Source organism: Oncorhynchus mykiss, chromosome 8 (genome assembly GCF_057628025.1).
Source record: "Oncorhynchus mykiss isolate SJ-2025 chromosome 8, ASM5762802v1, whole genome shotgun sequence".
In the NCBI taxonomy this organism is placed as follows: domain Eukaryota; kingdom Metazoa; phylum Chordata; class Actinopteri; order Salmoniformes; family Salmonidae; genus Oncorhynchus; species Oncorhynchus mykiss.
The window spans coordinates 14,025,202-14,046,345 of record NC_143029.1 but is presented as its reverse complement, the minus strand read 5'-3'; the positions used below and the strand labels follow the sequence as shown (position 1 = coordinate 14,046,345).

The following is a 21,144-nucleotide window of genomic DNA, read 5'->3' as shown; positions in this document are numbered from 1 at the left end:
TTGAATGCCCTAGTCCTTGAAGTTAGTTTGCAGTTGTGTAAAAAAAACAATATTTTGCTCTAAACTTGTATTTTTTTGTACCGTTTATTGTGTGTAATTTACTGTATCTATATGCCTACTTGGGATGCCACTTTTCAACAGGAACAGTAAAAAACTTTCCTAATGACATGGAATGGGGAATAACCCACCCATACCAGACAATTTCACGTATCCCTTCCCTGCAGAGACCAATGGACACTGAATGGGAACCTTGCTGTGCGCCGTCTACTGCCGTCTCATCACAGATACCTGGAGAGGATTGCAATCACCACGAGCACACGCAGGCGCGCTCTTATATCTACATTTTGCCTATGCCATATCGTGTAGAATAGTCTACAGAGTATTTGTCTTTGTCCTATATAGCCTAGTAGTGCACTTGTTTTTTCATTTACTGAGGCTAATTTATGCAGCTGCCATGCCCATTTCATCCTGACGGGGACTGACTGATGTCTTTGCCATTTCCCACTACTCTATCGCAAGAGCCTTTCGGAAGCACCTGCATCAACGCGCAAAGGAAGGAGCCCGTTTTTTTCTACCGCGGACATATGAACCCAGGACATTACGCTTTGGATAAAGGCTGCCCGTAGCCATGCAACGGCACCTCACATCAAAGATTCTGTGGGGAAGAAGATGCTACTTTGAAACTGGAGCATTGTTAACCATGATGTAGAGGTTCCTTCCGGCTAAATCGGGTTGGATTATGTATCCCGCGATTGGCTTGCTGGCGAGTTTACGTTGCACTGTGATTTGAACCTCAGTTTTCCTAAGGTGATCCATGCCTCTGTGTTTTTGCCTTTGTCAACATGTCCCCAGCATCGGCTGCCACGGCCAGTGAGAGCAGCACCACTACCGTTCCAGAGGAGGACACAGAGGAAACCCCCCGCGAGGAGGTGAGAGAAGAGAACCGCGTTGTATACCTTCGATTTTGCGCCTGCGGCTGCACGAGAGCTGCTAGGCGAATCGTGCAATTGGCAAAATAGTTGATATTCATATCACAGCTAAATCACCCATAACCTGAGCCCTAATCTGATTCAGAGATAGCGGCTCAATTACCCACGTATAATAACCGCATTACGCGCTGCAGCTGCACCAATACGTTTTTAAAATTTTTTTTTTACCGTTTATCATGTAAATTATAAATAGCCTATAATTTTGACCATATTATTCATTCAATATATTGTGTTAGCTGTGCGTGAGTTTGCGCTTGTTTTCGTCTCGTCTCCAGCCACTGTAAAACATCCCCGTTATATGGTCCCTTTCTGGTGGGTATCAAAATGATTGACAGCCCTCTGTCTGAGGAGATGTCGTAATGACAGGCTATAGTCCACAACTCCTGTCAAGGCAAGGGATTATTAAAGCCCTTTAAATATTCATTCATACAGCAATAGTGACATTCTGGACGCATTTCACAAACTATTATTATTTGTAATTGCTACAATGAACCCTTGTTTTTATGGTTTCCTTCTGATCAGGGAACACTATTGTATAATTGTTTTTAACTGCTGGTGTTTTATATTTTGAGGATTTAATAGGGTTTATTATCAGTTGATAGGATGTGTCACTAACCATTTTAATATACTCATTAGCTTACATTCACAATTCCCGTTACACTTCTGGACTAAACATAAGACTGAAGAGCTGACAATTCCAATCAAGTAGGTTTAAGTATCAAGATGTGCTAATGTTTAGTCAAACTTTTGTTTTAGTTGGGCATCTCTTCCATTAGCCTTTCTATTACACTAAATTATTTTTATGTACCACAGAGCCAGTCTTAACAAGAGAGAAGTGTCAGCTTGACAGAAACTCAATTGGGGGTATTTCCACGGTAACATAGTGCTGAGACTCCGATTTTTCACTTTAAAATGTATGTAAAACAAAAACCAATGATTGCAAAATTAAACAATAAATACAACTCTTTGCACAAGGACTACCTTTAACAATGTCCACTGAACATTTTACAAAAACGCAATTGACTTGAAGAACAGTGCAGATGCAAAGTTTGGTAACAGAATGAGTGTTTGTGTTGTTGATGCCATTATTCTGTTACCACCTTTGCATGTGCAACGTTTTCTCGTAATTTCACAAAATGGTTGTTTTATAACATATTGTACCCTATAAAAATAGGTAATTTACAAGTGGAAACGCCATGTCACAGGTAGTGTGAATGAAAGCATGTCAATCTGACAGTGTGAACCCAGAGAAACCCTAAAGTAATCAGGTAGAAAGTGGGACACTTCTTCACCCTCACTTTGTGCTTCATCAACACCATTTGTTGAACACACCTCTGGTGAAAATCAGACCACCTGAGAGTGTCATCATTATGGCTGTTTTCAGCTCCTACAGAATTCATTAGGCAGTAGGCATTATCCACAAAGAAGACATTATCCATGAACTAGGCATTATCCACCCACACAGCAAGACAATCATGTTTCATATCATTATTTCATTGTAGAGTATTAATTCAGCTGCCTCCACATTGTTGATAATTAATTGCCTGGTGCATTTTCCCTAGCTTCACCATTTTACCATGAAGATTCCCACTGCTTTTTCAAACAGCTTTCATCAAATTAAGCTTAAAATGTCAGTCGAAATGACTGCAAAGCCTTCCTAATAAAAAATATTCATCAAGTTACATCTAGAATTGACTGAAAAATGTCTGTACCTGCTATCCTGCTTTCCTCTAAGGTTTCCCAAACACTCTATAGCCTGTTTCTGCATTGTTGAGGCAAGTGGTCATGATCAATATACGATGTATTGATTTTTGCTATGCATGATATACAATCGGACCAGAATAGATCATCAGACCAAATGGTATCTTTCCTCAGGCACCTCGAGATGCTCAGAGCTTGAACATTCCCTACTGCCATAGGTAAGGGCAGGCATGCTGTATAACACAATGTGAAACATTATCTGTTGGACACCAGGCAAATGCACAAAAATAGTAGAAGAATTAAAAGTATTTCCTTCAAATTAAAAAGTCTAAAAGAAAATGTAGTGCAATATCCACTGTGCAAACGCAACGTGTATCCCTTCAAAACTGTAGAATGTTAGATGAGTACCAAAGGACACCCCCATCCTCTACAATCAATCATGATCTCATGTCATGCTGCTTAAACTCATATTACTTTATGCTCAATTCAAAAAGAGGGCACAACAGCTCCATGCAACAGGAGCTGGAAAGTGTGTTATGTTAGATTGATTACGGTGCTGGCTAGAGTTTATCCACTGCCAGTGAGTGAATAATATTCCATTGCAGTAGCATATCAACAGAAGGGGAAGTTTAGTGCTAAGCCCTCTGCCCTGTGGGGCGTCATGTTGACAGGGGGCATAGGGACCATGTCATGTGACAAGGTAGGGGGAGGATAATTATGGAGAAGGAACATCTATTATTTACTCAGTGCTGTCATGTTAGGAGCACGGCTTGCTCATGTCATATCAGAGATGGTCTTTTGTAAAAATCTGGAATACAGTTTGGCGAAACCTGTATTTAAATCTCCAAAAAGGTTGTCTATACAGTACTATCCTGTATTATACACTGGGAGGTTCGAGCCCTGAATGCTGATTGGGTGAAAGCTGTGGTATATCGTATACCATAGGTATGACAAAACATTTATTTGTACTGTTCTAATTACATTGGTAACCAGTTTATAATAGCAATAAGGCACCTCAGGGTTTGTGGTATAATATATACCACGGTTATGGTCTGTATTCAGGTACTCTGTGTTGCTTCGTGCATAAGAACCATACCCCCTTGTGCCTTATTGCATAAATAACCTATCCAACGAAAAATAACCATTGAAGCATGATGCCTCCTCTTCATAGCTGGTTGCAATGTCCTGCCTACCCTCTGTAGGCTACTGTTTAGTTCCAACAAATTAATCCACTGCCAAAAGTATCACCCCATGATGTCCAGGCAGCGAGCCTCCTGTACTATACACCATTAAGCCAATCAATCTCTGCCCCCTGTGTGATGACTGATATGCAAATGTAGGAATGAACTGCGCTATAATCCAACCATCCTGAGGCTTTTGGATCCCTTTCCAAGCGTGTGGGCAGGCTGCACTCCCATAAGGCGTGACCAGCTCCTGATGCAGGCACTGGGGCTTGCGGTGCCCTGGGGTGGAAAAGGTACCACCAGGTTCATTGTGCCTGGATGAAATGGCTGCATGATTTCTTCTGGATGGTTTGCTCTCTTAACGGTTCACAATTTTGGAATCCAAAGTGTTTTAGATATTTGTTTAAATAAATACTATTTATATGAGTAAAACATTATTTTGTAGCTAATATAGCTAATTTCACTTTTATTATGCTATTGTATATTTGATCAGAAGACTCCTATGTACACAAACATAGGGCCATACACTGGGAGTGCTTCACACTCACTTGAAGTTGCTGGTAGTATCTGTGAGATACTTCATGGCGACAAACGCATTACATGTTTTCTCAATGGCCTGGAATGGAAACAAGCAGATTCTCATGAAAAGGTTGAGAGTTCAGATGAAGTGTGTGAGCCGTTTGATCTTAACAAGCAAAGACATGATCAAGCGGCTCCCTGCTTAGGCATAAGATACATTAATGCACTTAGAATGCTGACTATTTCTCTAAATATTTCATGTGTTGCAAAGAGAAGGTGCTTTTAGTGTTTCTATAGAGTTATTTCAAAGATAGCTATTATTTAAAAAATCTATTGATTCATTCTCATCAGGTATTTGAAATGTATTTTGTCCACAATGCTTGCAGGTATGTTTTCAGACTCAGATTGGTATTTACTCTCTCGGTTTCCCTCTGTGCAGCAGCGGCCCCTGAAGCAGTCGCTCAGTAAATCCCTGTGTAGGGAGAGCCACTGGAAATGCCTGATCCTGTCCCTGCTCATGTATGGCTGCGTGGGGGCCATGACCTGGTGCCACGTGACCAAGGTGACGCGCCTCTCTTTCGACAGTGCCTACAAGGTCAAGTCCATGATGTACCACGAAAGCCCCTGCTCCAACGGTTACATCTACATCCCTGTGGCCTTCATGGTCATGCTCTACGTGGTCTACCTGGTGGAGTGCTGGCACTGCCACACCCACAACCAGCTACAGCACAAGGTGAACGTGGAGAGTGTGGGAGAGCGTGTCGGGCGCATGCAGCAGGCCACGCCCTGCATCTGGTGGAAGGCCATCAGCTACCACTATGTGCGGCGGACGCGACAGGTAACACGCTACCGTAACGGAGACGCATACACCACCACGCAGGTGTACCACGAGCGCGTCAACACGCATGTGGCCGAGGCGGAGTTCGACTACAGCAACTGTGGTGTGAAGGACATATCCAAGCAGCTGCAGGGCCTAGACTGCTTCCCTGTCACGAAGCTGAGGTTCACCAAGTGCTTTAGCTTCGCCAACGTGGAGTCGGAGAACGCCTACCTGACTCAGCGGGCCCGCTTCTTCACTGAGAATGAGGGCCTGGACGACTACATGGAGGCCCGCGAGGGAATGCACCTGAAGAATGTAGACTTTAAGGAGTACATGATTGCCTTCTCGGATCCGGACCACCTGCCCTGGTACGTGTCCAACTACGTGTTCTGGACAGCCGCCGCCTTCACCTTCTCCTGGCCGCTGCGCGTGCTAACCGAGTACCGCACGGCCTACGTCCATTACCACGTGGAGAAGTTGTTCGGCTTCGATTATGTCCCTGTCACACCATCTGAGGAGCGACCATACTGCCGCCACATCCCTCGGGTCAACACCATCGACAGCACCGAGTTGGAGTGGCACATCCGCTCCAACCAGCAGCTGGTGCCCAGCTATTCAGAGGCTGTACTCATGGACCTGGCTCAGCTCTCGTCAGGTGGCGGCGGCAATGCCAACACCTACTCAGTGTGCGGCGGCTACGGCAGCTACCGGCAGAACTGCGAGCGCTGCCACCGCACCATCAGCAGCTCGTCCATCTTCTCGCGCAGCGCCCTGAGCATCTGCACTGGGACTAGCCCGCGCATCCCCTTCAGCGGCAGCCGCTTCTCGCTGTCGCGGCTGTACGGATCACGGCGCAGCTGCCTGTGGCGGAGCAGCGGCAGCCTCAACGAGACATCGTGCCCCACAGAGAGCACGCGCTGCCTGACACCGTCGGGCCAGCTGACTAGCGAGGAGAATCCGCCGGACTACCAGGACGCGCTCTACTTCCCTGTGCTAATCGTGCACCGCAACGAGGGCTGCCTGAACCACTCGCTGCACAGGAATGGATCCTGCGTGGAGACCTCTATATGATGCAGCACTGGGCCTCCCAGTCCAGACCTGAACAAGGAATGTAATGTTACTGTCCTTTCTCTGGGAGGACACTGACTGGATAATGAACCTTCCTTTTGTATCTTTTTTCCCTCTCCATTAGACCACAGAACACATGACACACCAGTGGCATTCCGGAACCCTTCCAGACCTCTTCCAACACTGTTTATCAAAGACAGTACTGAGTTAAATGCACATTTTGAATGCTCACTCCACCTTTTCCATCTCACATGAGATGCCCTCCAGTGACATGTTCATTATAGTAAGTAATAGACTATGTAACTATCTCAAAGCATGTATGAAACAAACACATTCATAGGCAAAATCAGACAGTCTGCGACAAATGGACATAATGATCTGAGAATGATATTTGGAAGAACATATTGTTGCGCGGAATGCACACCACCACCATTCTGGACCAATCACAATGCTCTGTTCATATCAGTTTGAACATGAAAAAGCAAAGTACACTAACAGACATTTGGCCAGAGAATAAACTCCACCTTAAATCGTAGTGCATTTTGCTGTTGTCATAACCAGGTAGCAAAGAACTTCAATTGGAACATCTGTTTTCAAAGTTGGATAAAATGTGTTCTTTTGTAAGAGTCTTAGAAGGGATGTCTTGTGACTGAAAATCCCCAACACAGCTCAACACAGCTCAAGACAGCTCAACGGTAGAGGCCTCCAACACAGCTCGACTAGAGGCCTTCATTGGAGATGACTCATAAGTGGGGCATGAGTTTAAGGAACATAAACATGATTTATTCAAGCCTTAGAGAGCAATTTGGAGATGGGAAGGAAAACCATGACGCCACATTAAATAATTGAGAGCAAGAAAAGTTTAAAACATCTGACTTATTTTTCTAGTAAATGCATTACTGGATATTTTAAATTATGTTGCAGATATCAAAGTAAATTCATACAGTCCATAATGTGTTTCCCCTCTAGCTCATGGTTCTCAATGAAAAGCCTTAGACGCAGATCTACATTTTTTATTAAAACATTACAATTTGAAACACATTTGGGGCTATGTGATGGTGTAGTTGTTTGTTTTGAAGCCAACAAGAGATATTTTTACAGAATTAATGTTCTTTCAAGATAATGATGATGAGAGATACAGCAGTTACAACATCCAGTTAATTAGCAACGGGAATCAAATATCACAGGGTGCAATAACATTCCCACTTCCTGACCCTCTAAATATAGTAACATAGTCAGATCCATGAATAATTTAGATCAGGAGGACTAAATGGTACAAATACTTCAAACTGAATCCATGAGAGAAGTCTTTCATCGCATCATTTTCCTTACTGTCAAAATGACTGTCACTCTTCACTACATGTTAATGCATTTCTGATTGACTTAATACATACAACAGCAATGTGATTATATCATGTCAGCTCAGCTGTCAATAATAACCTCAGCATTGCATATCTCTTATTTCCAATTATTATTTGAACACAAAATTATTATTAATTACTATATGAACAATAATTTCCTTCAAACTACCTCTTCTTTGTTTTCGTGATTTAAGTGCCTGACTGTGGGTGCTTTAAAGTTAGGCTTAAAACCACACCTAAACCACATAGCACACCTACCAATTCATCCAAAACTACACCGTAACAACATACTGTAGATCACCTACCCATTCATCCAAAACCACACCTAAACAACATACTGTAGCTCACTTACCCATCCAACCAACCAACCAACCAACCAGAAATACAAAGGCAGCAACAGAGCAACTCAACTTTCACTGCATCTCTTCTTAAGTAGCAATATACTGATGAGACAGGACATTTAATTGAGGCTGGCACCAATGATCAGGCCCTGAAAACTTCAAGATGTGCTTTGTCTATTGTCAGAAAAAGTAGGTTTAAAAGGAAGACCAAGTGCTGATTCTGATGATGCCTATCAGAAACAGCCAGACAGCCATCACAGAGACCCAAAATAGACTGAGGGCTGTGTTCAAATACTGATAATGTCAGCTTTAGTAATAAACCAGGAGGCTTTTTGAAGATATGAGAATTAACATGATCACAACTGAACAAATGTTCTATGTACTAATGGCTTATTTCCACTAGCAAAGTCTCAAAGCGAGGCAAGGTAAATAATATTTTAAAATAAGTTCAATAAATGTGTAGAATTCACACCTAGGACCAATCACTTATAAAGTACACAGAAAGGGTGCCCAGCTCATGAAGTGAAAAATCCAACCCACTTCTCCCAGTCCACTGAAATATACGCACACATTTTGTAAATAACTCTTTAAATGGTTTTGAAGGTAGCGGTCAAAGGGCTTTGTTGCTGTGATCAAACTAAAGCTAACCCTAGGAGCTGGAGTCAATATGGCCCGGGATAAGAGCTAAGCTGACAGCTAGCCAGTCACTTCTGGCCCAGAGGCCTCTGCTATTTAACAGAAAACAACTTTGATGAATTCAGGGTGACGGCAGAGCTCAGTAATCTATGCCCAGGACTCATACTTACAATTCACACATTGTTATTAGATCTATATACACAAAGGATAGATAGGCCTTTCTCCATTTTATGTATCCTACTGACCTCAGATTCTCACAGCCATTCCCGTTCTTATCTCAGAAATGACTAGCATTATTGACTGATGTGGATACGTGATTGAATTGACTGTAAACATTGGATTGACCACTTAATAATCCAATGCTGTCAAAGAAACTCATTCTGCTCATTGTGAAAAAACATACACCTATTTTGTGAAATCCGCTGATCATCCCACAAACAAAAATTGCATTAACAATATACTGGTAGATCTCTAGCAGAGAGTGTAATAGCATTTATTTCTCTTGATGCGTTTCTTCCTTGCACCCTACTACCTTTATAACGTCACTTGCAACTGGCCATTTTAGGGAACTAGATGCGAAGCAATTAAAGGAAGTTGTTCAACCTCAATCCCATTTTCTCGACAATAAACCAAAAAACACTTTAGCTATACAATAAAGCAGCAAACAAAAAATACACACCAGTCATAACCACAAGACACTGAGTCCTGTCATGGTTAGTTGTGGCTCACCTCATCTAAAGCGCATCTATGCAACCCCCATAACCAACTCAGGAGTGTAGTCAGGATATCCACCTTACATTTGTCATAAATTCTACCCCTTAACCTTTTCTTATTATCCCTGTCAGCTGACTTGACAGTGCTGTTTGATTTGTTTTCCAGATAGGAGGCTATGAGGATGCACTTAAGTGCCCATATTCAGTCTCAGAGTAGGAGTGCTGATATAGAATAATTTTTGCCTTTCAGATCATAATGAAAAAGGGGAGACCTGATCCTAGATCAACACTCCTAGGTCTCGGTCTGCTCTGCAGTTCCTTAACGTGTCAGAGGCTTTGACCGTGGGTATCAGCTGAAACGAATGGTGTCCTTTATGGGGTTTTAATCACAGCATGTGACACAGCTCTGTAACCATACTGATGCCCCTATAGCAGATGATGGAAGGTTATTATAACCTAGCTGGAGGTCACACACGTCATGGGAAGCACAGTTCACTCAGTCACAGAATGCCCTCTTTATTTAGATCACTCCTATTATGTCTGGGATGGGCTGAAGTTTGGAAACAGCAGATAGTGAAGCCCCAGAGTTTTAGACTTCAACAATGGTCAAAAAAAGATAGTGATACCGGCATTACATTACAGACTCAATAGTCCATTGCTCACTGACCAGCCTCTCACTAATAAAAAAAAAGTTAATTTAATGTAGATAAAACAGTTATATCAGATGGCGTCACTGTGATATGTAATTGTGTACAAATAAAAGTGTTTAACAGTGCTATGTTTACTAACCATAAAACAATAAATAGTATACAAGTACAGCAAACCAAGGTTATCAAACTGAGTTTTTTTAGTGACAATTCAGAAAACTGAAAATCTTTTCCTACCACAGACTGTTAACTTCGAACCCTTTATCCTAATGTAACATAGAACTAGGCTTGCAAAATTCCGGTAACTTTCCCCAAAATCCCGGTTGGTAAATTCCCAGAAACAGGAGGGCATAACCAGGAAATCCTGAATCTTCCAACCAGGATTTCTGAAAGACCTGGGAATTTTGAGAAAGTTAGCGGAATTTTGCAACCCTACATGGAACCCTTTATTGTGTGTACAAAGTGGAGTAATACCTTATAATACTGTATGTACTCTCACACCCAGAATGCTTTTGGGGCTCCTCTTTTTATAATGTTGTGTATCATTTTGTGGCTTAAAACAGGATTGCAGGAGAACGATTTTGTACTGTAAGTAATACAGAGATTGTAGGTTAGGACTGTCGTCGTGTTTCTTGTGCTTAGTCGATTGTGTCACCAGTAAATGCATAAAACGTGGTGTTTTATTAAACACGGCTAATCCTCAAATGTACTCGTCAACAGGGAAGTGTTTCGGGTTTTCAGATCAACAATCGACACATTTCTATATAAAATGGTGTTGTACAAGGAAAATGAATCTTGTAAATACAGTACAATTTCAATTGCAGACCCTGCGGCCAATCTGATGCTGTATGAGATATACACTTACTTTGCAATGGCAGAGCACTGTTGATTCTTTCCTTCAACGTTATTGGTATGTTTTAACACTCTTTCTTTATAGGGGAAAGGCTGGAAGAGATAACACATTTTTGTATGGAGGTCAAAGCCGCAGATTTGAGTGCAGACAACTTTTTACATAAGGAAGCCAACCGCTGACTTATTTGATCAATATTCCACTATCTTAGACTGCCATTCAGGCTAGTTACATTGGTTGCGTCCCAAATGGCACCCTATTTCCTATGTAGTGCTCTACTTTCAAACATATCCCTCTGGGTTTAAAGATCTATGTGTTCTGGGCCTTGGTCAAAAGTAGTACATTCTCTAGGGAATAGGGTGCCATTTGAGACACACATATTGTTAGGTTTATTCACATTGCTCTGCCTGCATTATTCCTACTCTCTCAATGTCATAGATTGCTGGTCCTTGCAGCAAGATCTACAGTCAGGAAACATGTTTTGTACTGCCTAGGTAAGGTGAATCACAGGTTGAGTGTGTGACTACTAAATAATAAATATAGGGCAAAACTGTAAGTCTGCATGTACAGTTGAAGTCGGAAGTTGACATACACCTTAGCCAAATACATTTAAACTTAGTTTTTCACAATTCCTGACATTTAATCCTAGTAAAAATTCCCTGTCTTAGGTCAGTTAGGATCACCACTTTATTTTAAGAATGTGAAATGTCAGTATAATAGTAGAGAGAATGATTTATTTCAGCTTTTATTTCTTTCATAAGATTCCCAGTGGGTCAGAAGTTTATATACGCTCAATTAGTACTTGGTAGCATTGCCTTTAAATTGTTTAACTTGGGTCAAACATTTCGGGCAGCCTTCCACAAGCTTCCCACAATAAGTTGGGTGAATTTGGCCCATTCCTCCTGACAGAGCTGGTGTAACTGAGTCAGGTTTGTAGGCCTCCTTGCTCACACACGCTTTTTCAGTTCTGCCCACAAATGTTCTATAGGATTGAGGTCAGGGCTTTGTGGTGGCCACTCCAATACCTTGACTTTGTTATCCTTGAGCCATTTTGCCACAACTTTGGAAGTATGCTTGGGGTCATTGTCCATTTGGAAGACCCATTTGCGACCGAGCTTCAACTTCCTGACTGATGTCTTGATGTTGCTTCAATATATCCACATAATGTTCCTCCCTCATGATGCCATCTATTTTGTAAAGTGCACCAGTCCCTCCTGCAGAAAAGCACCCACACAACATGATGCTGCCACCCCCGTGCTTCACAGTTGGCATGGTGTTCTTCGGCTTGCAAGCCTCCCCCTTTTTCCTCCAAACAGAATGATGGTCATTATGGCCAAACAGTTCTATTTTTCTTTCATCAGACCAGAGGACATTTCTCGAAAAAGTACAATCTTTGTCCCCATGTGCAGTTGCAAACCGAAGTCTGGCTTTTTTATGGTGGTTTTGGAGTTGTGGCTTCTTCCTTGCCGAGTGGCCTTTCAGGTTATGTCGATATAGGACTCGTTTTACTGTGGATATAGATCATTTTGTACCTGTTTCCTCCAGCATCTTCACAAGGTCCTTTGCTGTTGTTCTGGGATTGATTAGCACTTTTCACACCAAAGTACGTTCATCTCTAGGAGACAGAACGCGTCTCCTTCCTGAGCGGTACGACGGCTGCGTGGTCCCAAGGTGTTTATACTTTCGTACTATTGTTTGTACAGATGAACGTGGTACCTTCAGGCATTTGGAAATTGCTCCCAAGGATGAACCAGACTTGTGGAGGTCCACAATTTTTTTCCTGAGGTCTTGGCTGATTTCTTTTGATTTTCCCATGATGTCAAGCAAAGAGGCAGTGAGTTTGAAGGAAGGCCTTGAAATCCATCCACAGGTACACCTCCAATTGACTCAAATGATGTCAATCAGCCTATCAGAAACTTCTAAAGCCATGACATTCTTTTCTGGAATTTTCCAAGCTGTTTAAAGGCACAGTTAACTTAGTGTATGTACACTTCTGACCTACTGGAATTGTAATACAGTGAATTATAAGTGAAATAATCTGTCTGTAAACAATTGTTGGAAAAATGACTTCTGTCATGCACAAAGTAGATGTCCAAACCGACCTGCCAAAACTATAGTTTGTTAATTAACAAGTGGAGTGGAAGAGAAACAAGTTTTAATGACTCCAACCTAAGTGTATGTAAACTTCTGACTTCAACTGCATATTGACACTATCACAATGTTGCCTTGATGTTGCATAATACAGTTACAATGACCGCAAACCAAATCTGTGTATCAAAAGTGAAAAAAGGCTAACTCAATAAAACAGCTTGTGAAATTGTTGAAACATGTGTCTTTTTACATACGACATATAACATGTACACAATGAAACCCATGTGGTAGAAGAATATAAAGCCTATATTTACCAGTATATCCAACTTCCCAACCTAATTTATATGCTATTATAAACTAGGTGGTTCAAGCCCTGAATGCTAATTGGCTGACAGCCGTGGTATACCACGGGTATGACAAAACATTTATTTTTACAGCTCTAATTATGTTGGTAACCCATTTATAATAGCAATAAGGCACCTTGGGGGTTTGTGGTACATGGCCAATATACCACAGCTAAAGGCTGTATCCAGGCACTGCGCGTTGCGTCGTACCCAAGAACAGCCCTTAGCTGTGGTATATTGGCCATATACCACACCCCCTTGGGCCTTATTCCTTAAATATATAACTCCACTTTGTACATTTACTAAACAGTGAATACAAACAATGAGTAGCCTACATACAGTGAAGGTGCCCCATAGCTCAGTGGTGGATCTCAACAACCTGAAGTCATCCCAGAATAACACCTACGTCAGTTTTCATCCCTGACCTTCGGACCAAGCCCATTTATTACATCCTAATAAACTGGGGTTATTTTCCATGGGCCAAAGGTACAGTGATGTAGCCTATTTAGCTAAATTCTGATTTCAGTGGTAACACATTACAGACATCCTCCAAACAGAACATTTAACAACTTTGCAGATATGAAACAAATAGTAGGCATTCTGTCTAGAATATATGACAAAGTGGCACTTTGGTGAACACAAATGGGCTGTATGTTTATATGAATGAATGAAAATGTATTTTCATGTCAAATCGCTGGCAACCCATCCCCCAATGGGATTAATTGACACATAAACAAACATTACAATAATTCCCTGTGATAATTCAGTGATGATTCTTCTTCCTTGTATTTAATAATGCTCTGAGGTTTAGGCTAGGTTCTCTTCTGTGTTGTGTTTCCTGTGTGCTTGGTTCTGATTGTTGCGTACCACCTGGCTGATGCAGTAGTCGCTCTCCTGGCCCACCTCTGTCAGGCGGATATCACACTCCACCATGCTGCTGTTGTGACACATGCCCTCCTCCAACACTTTACCACCATCCTGAATGAACACACACAAAACACATTGCACACAGCAGTTGGTTAATACACCACAGATATTGTATGATGCCAAACGCATCATCATCACCACAGTTTTTGCTCAGCACTGAAAGTGCGCCATCTTGAAAAGCTGACATGGAAACTTTTTTAGGATTGTAATAACAGTGGACTAACACTAAAATATAGTTTATTTGAGTCAGATTTTCACTTAGTCTCCCACTGACATCAGTGCATTAAGTGGGAGTTAGAATTCTCACACTGCCTGACCTCACACCGTAATCTCAGTCTGGAGAAACTTGGAACAGCTGGGGTCGAGGCTACATAGTATGTAATAGGACATGAAGGATGGTTTCAGTCCTTGAAAACACTGGATGAATTTACTGTGGGCTACGGTGTCATACAAGGCCTCTCCAATGGCCTATTGTACTGTCAACAGTGTTTTATTGTCATGTCTGAGACAAGCGTTTTTCTATTTCAGCGTACACTATACCAAGGTCAGACAGACATTTTGATGCACGTGACAGTTTTGCTATGCGGGTGATTTTTCACCCTGTGCACTCCAGTTCCACTTCCTGGGATGAACCTGACATCTGAAAGGGGAAGCTGCACGTGAGAGAGGGAACAATAAATCCCATTGGAAAACAACTCCTACTTAGCTTTCCATTATTGTGTATTTCTGGCATGCATATGAATAATTGAAGATGCAAACAGCTTGGATTGTAGAGCTAACATTTGCCTGTTTACTTTCCCATTGGAACCAAGTCTGTATAAAATGCCCTCTCTTTGTTGCATGTTTGATCCGTTATTTGTAGTTGTTGAACTATTGTACCACCTGAAAGGTGTTAGCAGCAGATATAACGTAGATGCTTCGTTATGCCTACCATATTACAACTTGACTTACTGTTAAATTAGTGACAATTGTTAAATGTTGAATCAGTAATGTGTTTCACTGAATCTAAAGCTGAATGATCTAAAACAAAACAATGCCAACCTTTAAAACAGTACAGTACTATACAATACAGCAGACAGATCATACGATGTAGTTTGTGTCTGAGGTAAGCGCCAGCACTCACCATACCCAGCCTGTTACAGGACAGGTTGATGCTCCTCAGCGTATTATTCTGGACCAGGACTTGGGATAGGACCGTGGCTGTGGGCTCTGTCATTTCATTGCCTCCCAGGTGCAGCCATTTCAGGGTGCGGTTCTTCAGCAGGGCCTGGGCGATGGCCTGACCACCTTCGTCCCCCAGCCGGTTCAGACGCAGGTTGAGGGACAGCAGGCTGGAGTTCTTGGCCAGGGCATAAGCTATAGCCTGGGCCCCCGGCCCCCGAATGTTGTTGTCGTAGACAGTGAGTCTCTCCAGCTTACTCCTGGTTAGTTTAATTTAATTGTCAATAATTACAGGAGAAAATGTGATAAAAGGGAAGGATGAAATAGTATGAAAAAATGTATCAAAATAAAAATTTTGATGAAAATATGTAAATCATTATTTTAATATGTTGGAAACCTGTTGTATAAAAGTGATAATACCCTCGAAACCGGTGTTTGGAGAATATATTGGCACTGTTTGCCGGACCTCAACTTCATCTTGGGCCTAACAACACCAGTGCCATTATATCCTCCTAACACTGGCTTCTCTGGCATTATCACTTAAAGGGAACACGTGCAGGTGAGGTAGGCAACCTGACAAAATCACACCTGTTGAGCAGCTTGCCGATGGCCCGGGCGCCCCGGTCCCCGATGAGGTTGTGGGAGAGGTTGAGCTCCCTGAGGGACGGGTGGTCTAGGAGGTTGTTCACAAGCTGACGACACTTCTCGTCATCCACTTTGCTTTGGTGGATCCTCAGCACCTGCGACGATAGCATAGTATGGGGCGGGTAGATCTACGTGTTAAAATATATATATATTAAACAGCAAGCTGGAATCAAACGTCATTCTTTATATATAAATATCATAATATATAAAACAGCACGCTTGAATCAAATGTCATTCTTTCCTCTGATAGAACAAAATGTGATGCTGTGGGCTATTATCTTTTAACAGTTTTGCTCAATTCATTCTGATCAACCTAGCAATTACGACACAGCCCTCACTATTGTCATTGGTTGCACTAATTTAACTGTTGGTCTACATAACCTGGTTCAAGCATTCATGATGCAGTGATGTCAAGACCTTGGTGTTTTTTTACCCAATAAATGACTGGGAGGATATACATATGGATTGTGCGACTCTCTTTGTTTTTATAGCTTAGTTTATTTTCCATTAGTCAGCACCTATACATTAAATCATTTTCTCTGGGTGTGCACCAGCTCATGCTTTTTATGTGGTATTATATTATGCCAAGTAGCCAAGAAGCAATGAATCCCTGTGCTGTAGCATAATAACAGTTGTGTCATACAAGGAAAGGTGTTTAGGGTTTCAGCCTCAGGTATTGTTGTACTTCCTTTGATGTAAGTAGAGAATTATAATACTTCTGTGATACTGCAGTTAGTTTCACCTCATTTGAAACAGAATCTTTGTTACTGATGCTTACTGAGGAAGTGTGTGACACAGAGCAGAACAGAAATGCCCCAGACAACCTGACTCCATCCTGTATAGGAAAGCAGAGCAACAAAGCCAAAGGGCACCATGCCAGTGAACACTGAGAGGGAGTCGATCGATACTCACCTTCAAGGTCTTACAGGACTTCAAGGCCTTGGCCAGAGACTCGCAGTCGCGGAAGGTGAACTCAAAGAGGTTCCACTCAAAGTTCATGCCGCATCCCTTGACCCGGTAGACCACGTGAAACTCCTCCAGATGGGTCAGCTTGTCCAGCAGGATGCCAAAGTCAAAGTGGTCCATGGATGGCCCATCCATGCCCATGTCGCTGGCCGAGTCCGAGTTGTCATCGTCCTCTGACTTCTGGGGTTCCTTGATTGGCGGCATCAGCTGTGAGATGTCCAGCCTCTTCACGTAGTTCCGGCACAGAGGCACCATGCCCAGCACCGTCTTGGGGTCAGTGGCATCAGGAATGTAGAGCTCGATGATGTTCTCCAGGTGCCTCTCAAAGAACATGCGCTTCCAGCTGTGGCCGTATGAGGAGACGTCACACAGGCCCCAGCGCTGTTTGCAGCAGCGCTTCCAGTAGCCGTCGTCACTGATCAGGTTGGCAGTCACCTGCAGGGGCAGGGACGGAGAGAGCCTCTCCAGGACATAGTCTTTGTGCCTGGGAAGAAGTTCTTCGAGGATGGGCTTCTCTGTGACCAAGATATAGAGGTTGAATTATGTGATCAAATAAACAACTGACTTGATTCATTGACTGAATAAATAACATAGAACATATATAATAAAACATACCCTCAAAGTTTCTCACTATGTGTTGCAGGCAGAGGTTGGATAAAAGGGGCACTACAGTGAGGGACCACTCTGGATCTTCTGCAATGATCCTGCGCATCTTCCTGGGGTCTGCAGCCAAGTTGAGTTTTGCTACTGGGGGATACATGCCAGCCCCAGGAGACTTGGACATTGTTGCAGTCATGCTTGGGAATTTTTGGGGGAATTACCTGTTCAATATAAGAACAGAGTTTAACCAGAGAGAATTCTCAAAATGCAATGTTAGAGTTTGCAAATAAACCATAGTCAAATATAGTATTACTGCCACATTAATTTAAATATATCACAAACACTTTTGAGCAGGGATTCTGTAACTTGTTGGGCCCTATCTATCTAGCTACCTTGAACTAATGCTGGCATTATCAGCCATTCCAAACATGAAAGCTAAGGTTAGTTAGCCTAACTAAATTAGTAACTTATCAGCCAGCTAACGTTAGCTAACTTTAGCTAGCTAAGTTACTTGACATAGCAGGATAGCTAACTTTAGCTAACGCTGCAATGCATAGCTACCCAAATGCTGCAAATTCTATATTTATCTGATAACGAAGGCACATGTTAGCTAGCTAGCTTACCTTGTTTTGCCTTTGCTCGACCGACGTTGCCGTGGTTACAAACAAGCACACTTGCACGTGGGAGAAACGCCCCGGGTGGGAAGTGGTATCCACTAGAATCCACAGCCACAAGGGCAAAATTGTCTATATCGTAAAAATGTATGAAAAAACAATTATGTCTAGTGTTTGGCATACGTTTAGCAGTGTCGTTATGGTTAGGTTTCACATTGAATTTTAAGCATATAAATTGTAGAAGTAGGCAGAGTTTAGGCATAATTAATAGTTTGTTGCATCAGGACAGTCAAGCAGGGACAATCTGGTCATTTAGTTGCAATGCGCGTAATACATCCATATACTGAGTGCATGAATGTTGACCTATTATTTGATTATTTCCAGAACCAGAATTATGCATAATTGTTTTACTTCAACATAAAGCCAAACAAAGCATAATTATTAGGGGTGACTAACATTTATGCAGTAGCCAACAGCAGATGTCCCTCCTGTTTCTCTGTTCCCCAGGAGTCAGCAGCCAAAAAGAGTTTGCTTCCATGTGCATAATTAATTTATATTTCCATAAAACATTTGAAATTGGTGGTAGAAGTACTGGCTAGTTATCAGGGGTAGAAAAAACAGTACAAGATGTTGATACCATGTTACCCTACAACCCCAACCCACATCCTTAATGAATGTAGCCAGTAGATAGACACAATTATCATTTATTTTATTGACCTGTCTGTTTTATGAAATCAACAATGAGTGGGTGTCATGATTCCCCATTCATGTACATATAATGCATTCACAAAAAGTGTACAATCCCAATCTCAGTAGTTAGGCAAAATGTAATTCAAAATAAAATCTTGTTAGTTTGGCTTAGATAGCTGTAGACAACAGTATTTTCCAGTGTTTCCCTTGCCACAACGGGTTACTGTAGCTGGAGGTCAGTTGATTTCCTGTGGAAGTGAATAACCCAGCCATGTTGGGTGCTGTCAACAGCAACCAAGTAGTGTCCATGGGACCTGCTAAAAGAAGAGAAAACCGCAACTTCAAGATCTTACTCTCAGGGTAGTAACACCAAAGCAACACAATACCAGTGAGCAGGAACAATGTCTTAATTCAATTAATGGTATAAAGCTGACATCCAGCGTGCCTTTGTCTGAGAATGTAATGTCATGACTGATGATAAACTGTGGACAAAGTGTCATGTATTGATAGAAAGTGAACAGCGCTAGCTGCTCACACACTATATTTGTTACGTCTGGAACATATTGTTTGACCTGGTCGTTGACCTTGGATATCTTGGTGAGTTTGATCATAGGAAGGAAGTGGGCCTGCCTCGGAATAAAGGGGTACCTCAGGCCATCAGTCTTCAGTGTGTATGCGGTCACACTTATAACCACAAGGAAAGCAGTGGACACCATCCAGACAGCACACGCTCTAGGAAACAGCAATATACAAGTTCATGTTTTGATGTTACCCTTTTTAGTAGAAATGTTTAATTAACAATGCTGTTTATAGAAATATGACTAACTTTACTGTGTAGTTACTAATGTAAGTAGAACGTAACAAGCATTAATTACATAGTAGCCTAATAACAAAACTGAATAACGACAATATATTTTTACAATATATATTCATCTGGTTATCCAAGATGTAAAGTTACAGTAGACCAGGGGTCTCAAATTACCAGCGTGCGGGGCCCAGATTCACAAAACACGCAAAACCGTCTTACGCAAAAAAACATGTAATGACCTTGGTTATATCTAAGATATAAAATACTTTTATCCGTAGGTTATTTTCAATATGCTACCACCTTTAATAACATAAATGGCAACAAACAAACAACATGCGACTGAATCCTAAGTAGCCATGTCCCCCAGTTAAGAATACATTTCTTCTTAAGGTTTTGTGAACCTGGGCCCTGTGGGCCAAATGCTGTCCTCTGGACTTTGGGGAAGAAGATCAAATGTGGCCCGAAGGCAAAATTAGTTTGAGACCCCTAAACTATACCATGAAGCAAACATACAAGCAGAAAGACTACTCACAGAGGAAAATGGACAGCAGCTCCACCCGTCCTCGGGGTGACGGCAGCAGGGCAGATATTTGAGCAATCACAGTGCACCATAGAGACTGAGCTCTCCACTGCTGCAGAATTGCTGCAGCATTGCTCTGGGATGATATCAGACTCAAGTGGGGGAGAGACAGGAGAGCGTGGTTCCTCTGCAGCCACCTTGTTCAGCATGGGCACACTGCTCTATGGTTGGTAATATTTCGCACACATCTGTTCCGTGGTGTTGCAGCTGTATCCGGACAGGCAACAGTGGGTTATGTTAGAGCAACACTACTTACAAACACACTGCCTAGGAAAACAAACATAGTGAAAATAAAAGTTATGAGGTGATCTGTGAATACCTTGTAATTCATATGTAATGAATCTCTAATATCTCTCAGTGAGGTCTGATGAGGGTCTTCGTTTTGAACAAAAAGTTGGTTTCACCATTGAAGAACTACATTTATACTAGTGGTGTCAAATTTGTTTCGTACTCATTCAGGGAAGGGACAGCAGGCATATCCTCCATTGGTCATACAGCAGGTTGACTGATCAGAGCAGACCCTGCCACAACTAACACCAATGCAGCAATATTCCACATCTAAGGACAGAGAATAAAGTGTTATAGAAGCATTGTTTAATATGCCAAGATTGAAATTAATTATATTGTGACATACTGAATTATTTCAAATTGCAGTTTCACTTACCAGGTAAGGTAAGCCTATGAAACAACGTAAAGGGTGACTCCTCAAACAACACAATTAAACAACGTAAAGGGCGACTTATCAAGCAACGTAATTACGCAACGTAAAGGGCGACTCCTCAAACAACGTAAATAAACAACGTTAAGACAGACTCCTTAAACAACGTAATTAAACAACGTAAAGGACGACTCCTCAAACAACGTAATTAAACAACGTAAAGGGCAACCC

General features: G+C 42.0%; 2 protein-coding genes across 2 annotated transcripts; one reads left to right on the top strand and one right to left on the bottom strand.

Moving 5' to 3' along the window:
• The first annotated feature begins 215 nt into the window (after positions 1 to 215).
• tmem151ba (transmembrane protein 151Ba) lies at positions 216 to 10,155 on the top strand. The gene is made up of 2 exons (XM_021611598.3): positions 216 to 929; positions 4,833 to 10,155. The coding sequence occupies exons 1-2, from the start codon at positions 843 to 845 to the stop codon at positions 6,282 to 6,284; spliced, it is 1,539 nt and encodes a 512-aa protein (XP_021467273.2). The 5' UTR covers positions 216 to 842; the 3' UTR covers positions 6,285 to 10,155.
• Positions 10,156 to 13,145: 2,990 nt separating this feature from the next.
• drc5 (dynein regulatory complex subunit 5) lies at positions 13,146 to 18,719 on the bottom strand. Its single transcript, XM_090242610.1, has 6 exons — positions 18,187 to 18,719; positions 17,579 to 17,784; positions 16,910 to 17,478; positions 15,941 to 16,092; positions 15,315 to 15,612; positions 13,146 to 14,242 (listed from the first exon to the last, which is right to left on the bottom strand). Exons 2-6 carry the CDS (start codon positions 17,757 to 17,759, stop codon positions 14,072 to 14,074), a joined length of 1,371 nt encoding a protein of 456 aa, XP_090098736.1. The 5' UTR covers positions 17,760 to 17,784; positions 18,187 to 18,719; the 3' UTR covers positions 13,146 to 14,071.
• Positions 18,720 to 21,144: the final 2,425 nt, after the last annotated feature.

What these genes read in the sequence shown, in the direction of transcription:
- tmem151ba (XM_021611598.3), top strand. Translation starts at nt 843, where the DNA reads ATGTCCCCAGCATCGGCTGCCACGGCCAGTGAGAGCAGCACCACTACC. An exon ending in AGGAAACCCCCCGCGAGGAG is followed by an intron (nt 930 to 4,832) that starts GTGAGAGAAGAG and finishes CCCTCTGTGCAG; the next exon opens with CAGCGGCCCCTGAAGCAGTC.
- drc5 (XM_090242610.1), bottom strand. Translation starts at nt 17,759, where the DNA reads ATGACTGCAACAATGTCCAAGTCTCCTGGGGCTGGCATGTATCCCCCA. An exon ending in AGTCCTGTAAGACCTTGAAG is followed by an intron (nt 16,093 to 16,909) that starts GTGAGTATCGAT and finishes CTATCGTCGCAG; the next exon opens with GTGCTGAGGATCCACCAAAG. An exon ending in CCTGTAACAGGCTGGGTATG is followed by an intron (nt 14,243 to 15,314) that starts GTGAGTGCTGGC and finishes GTGTTCATTCAG; the next exon opens with GATGGTGGTAAAGTGTTGGA.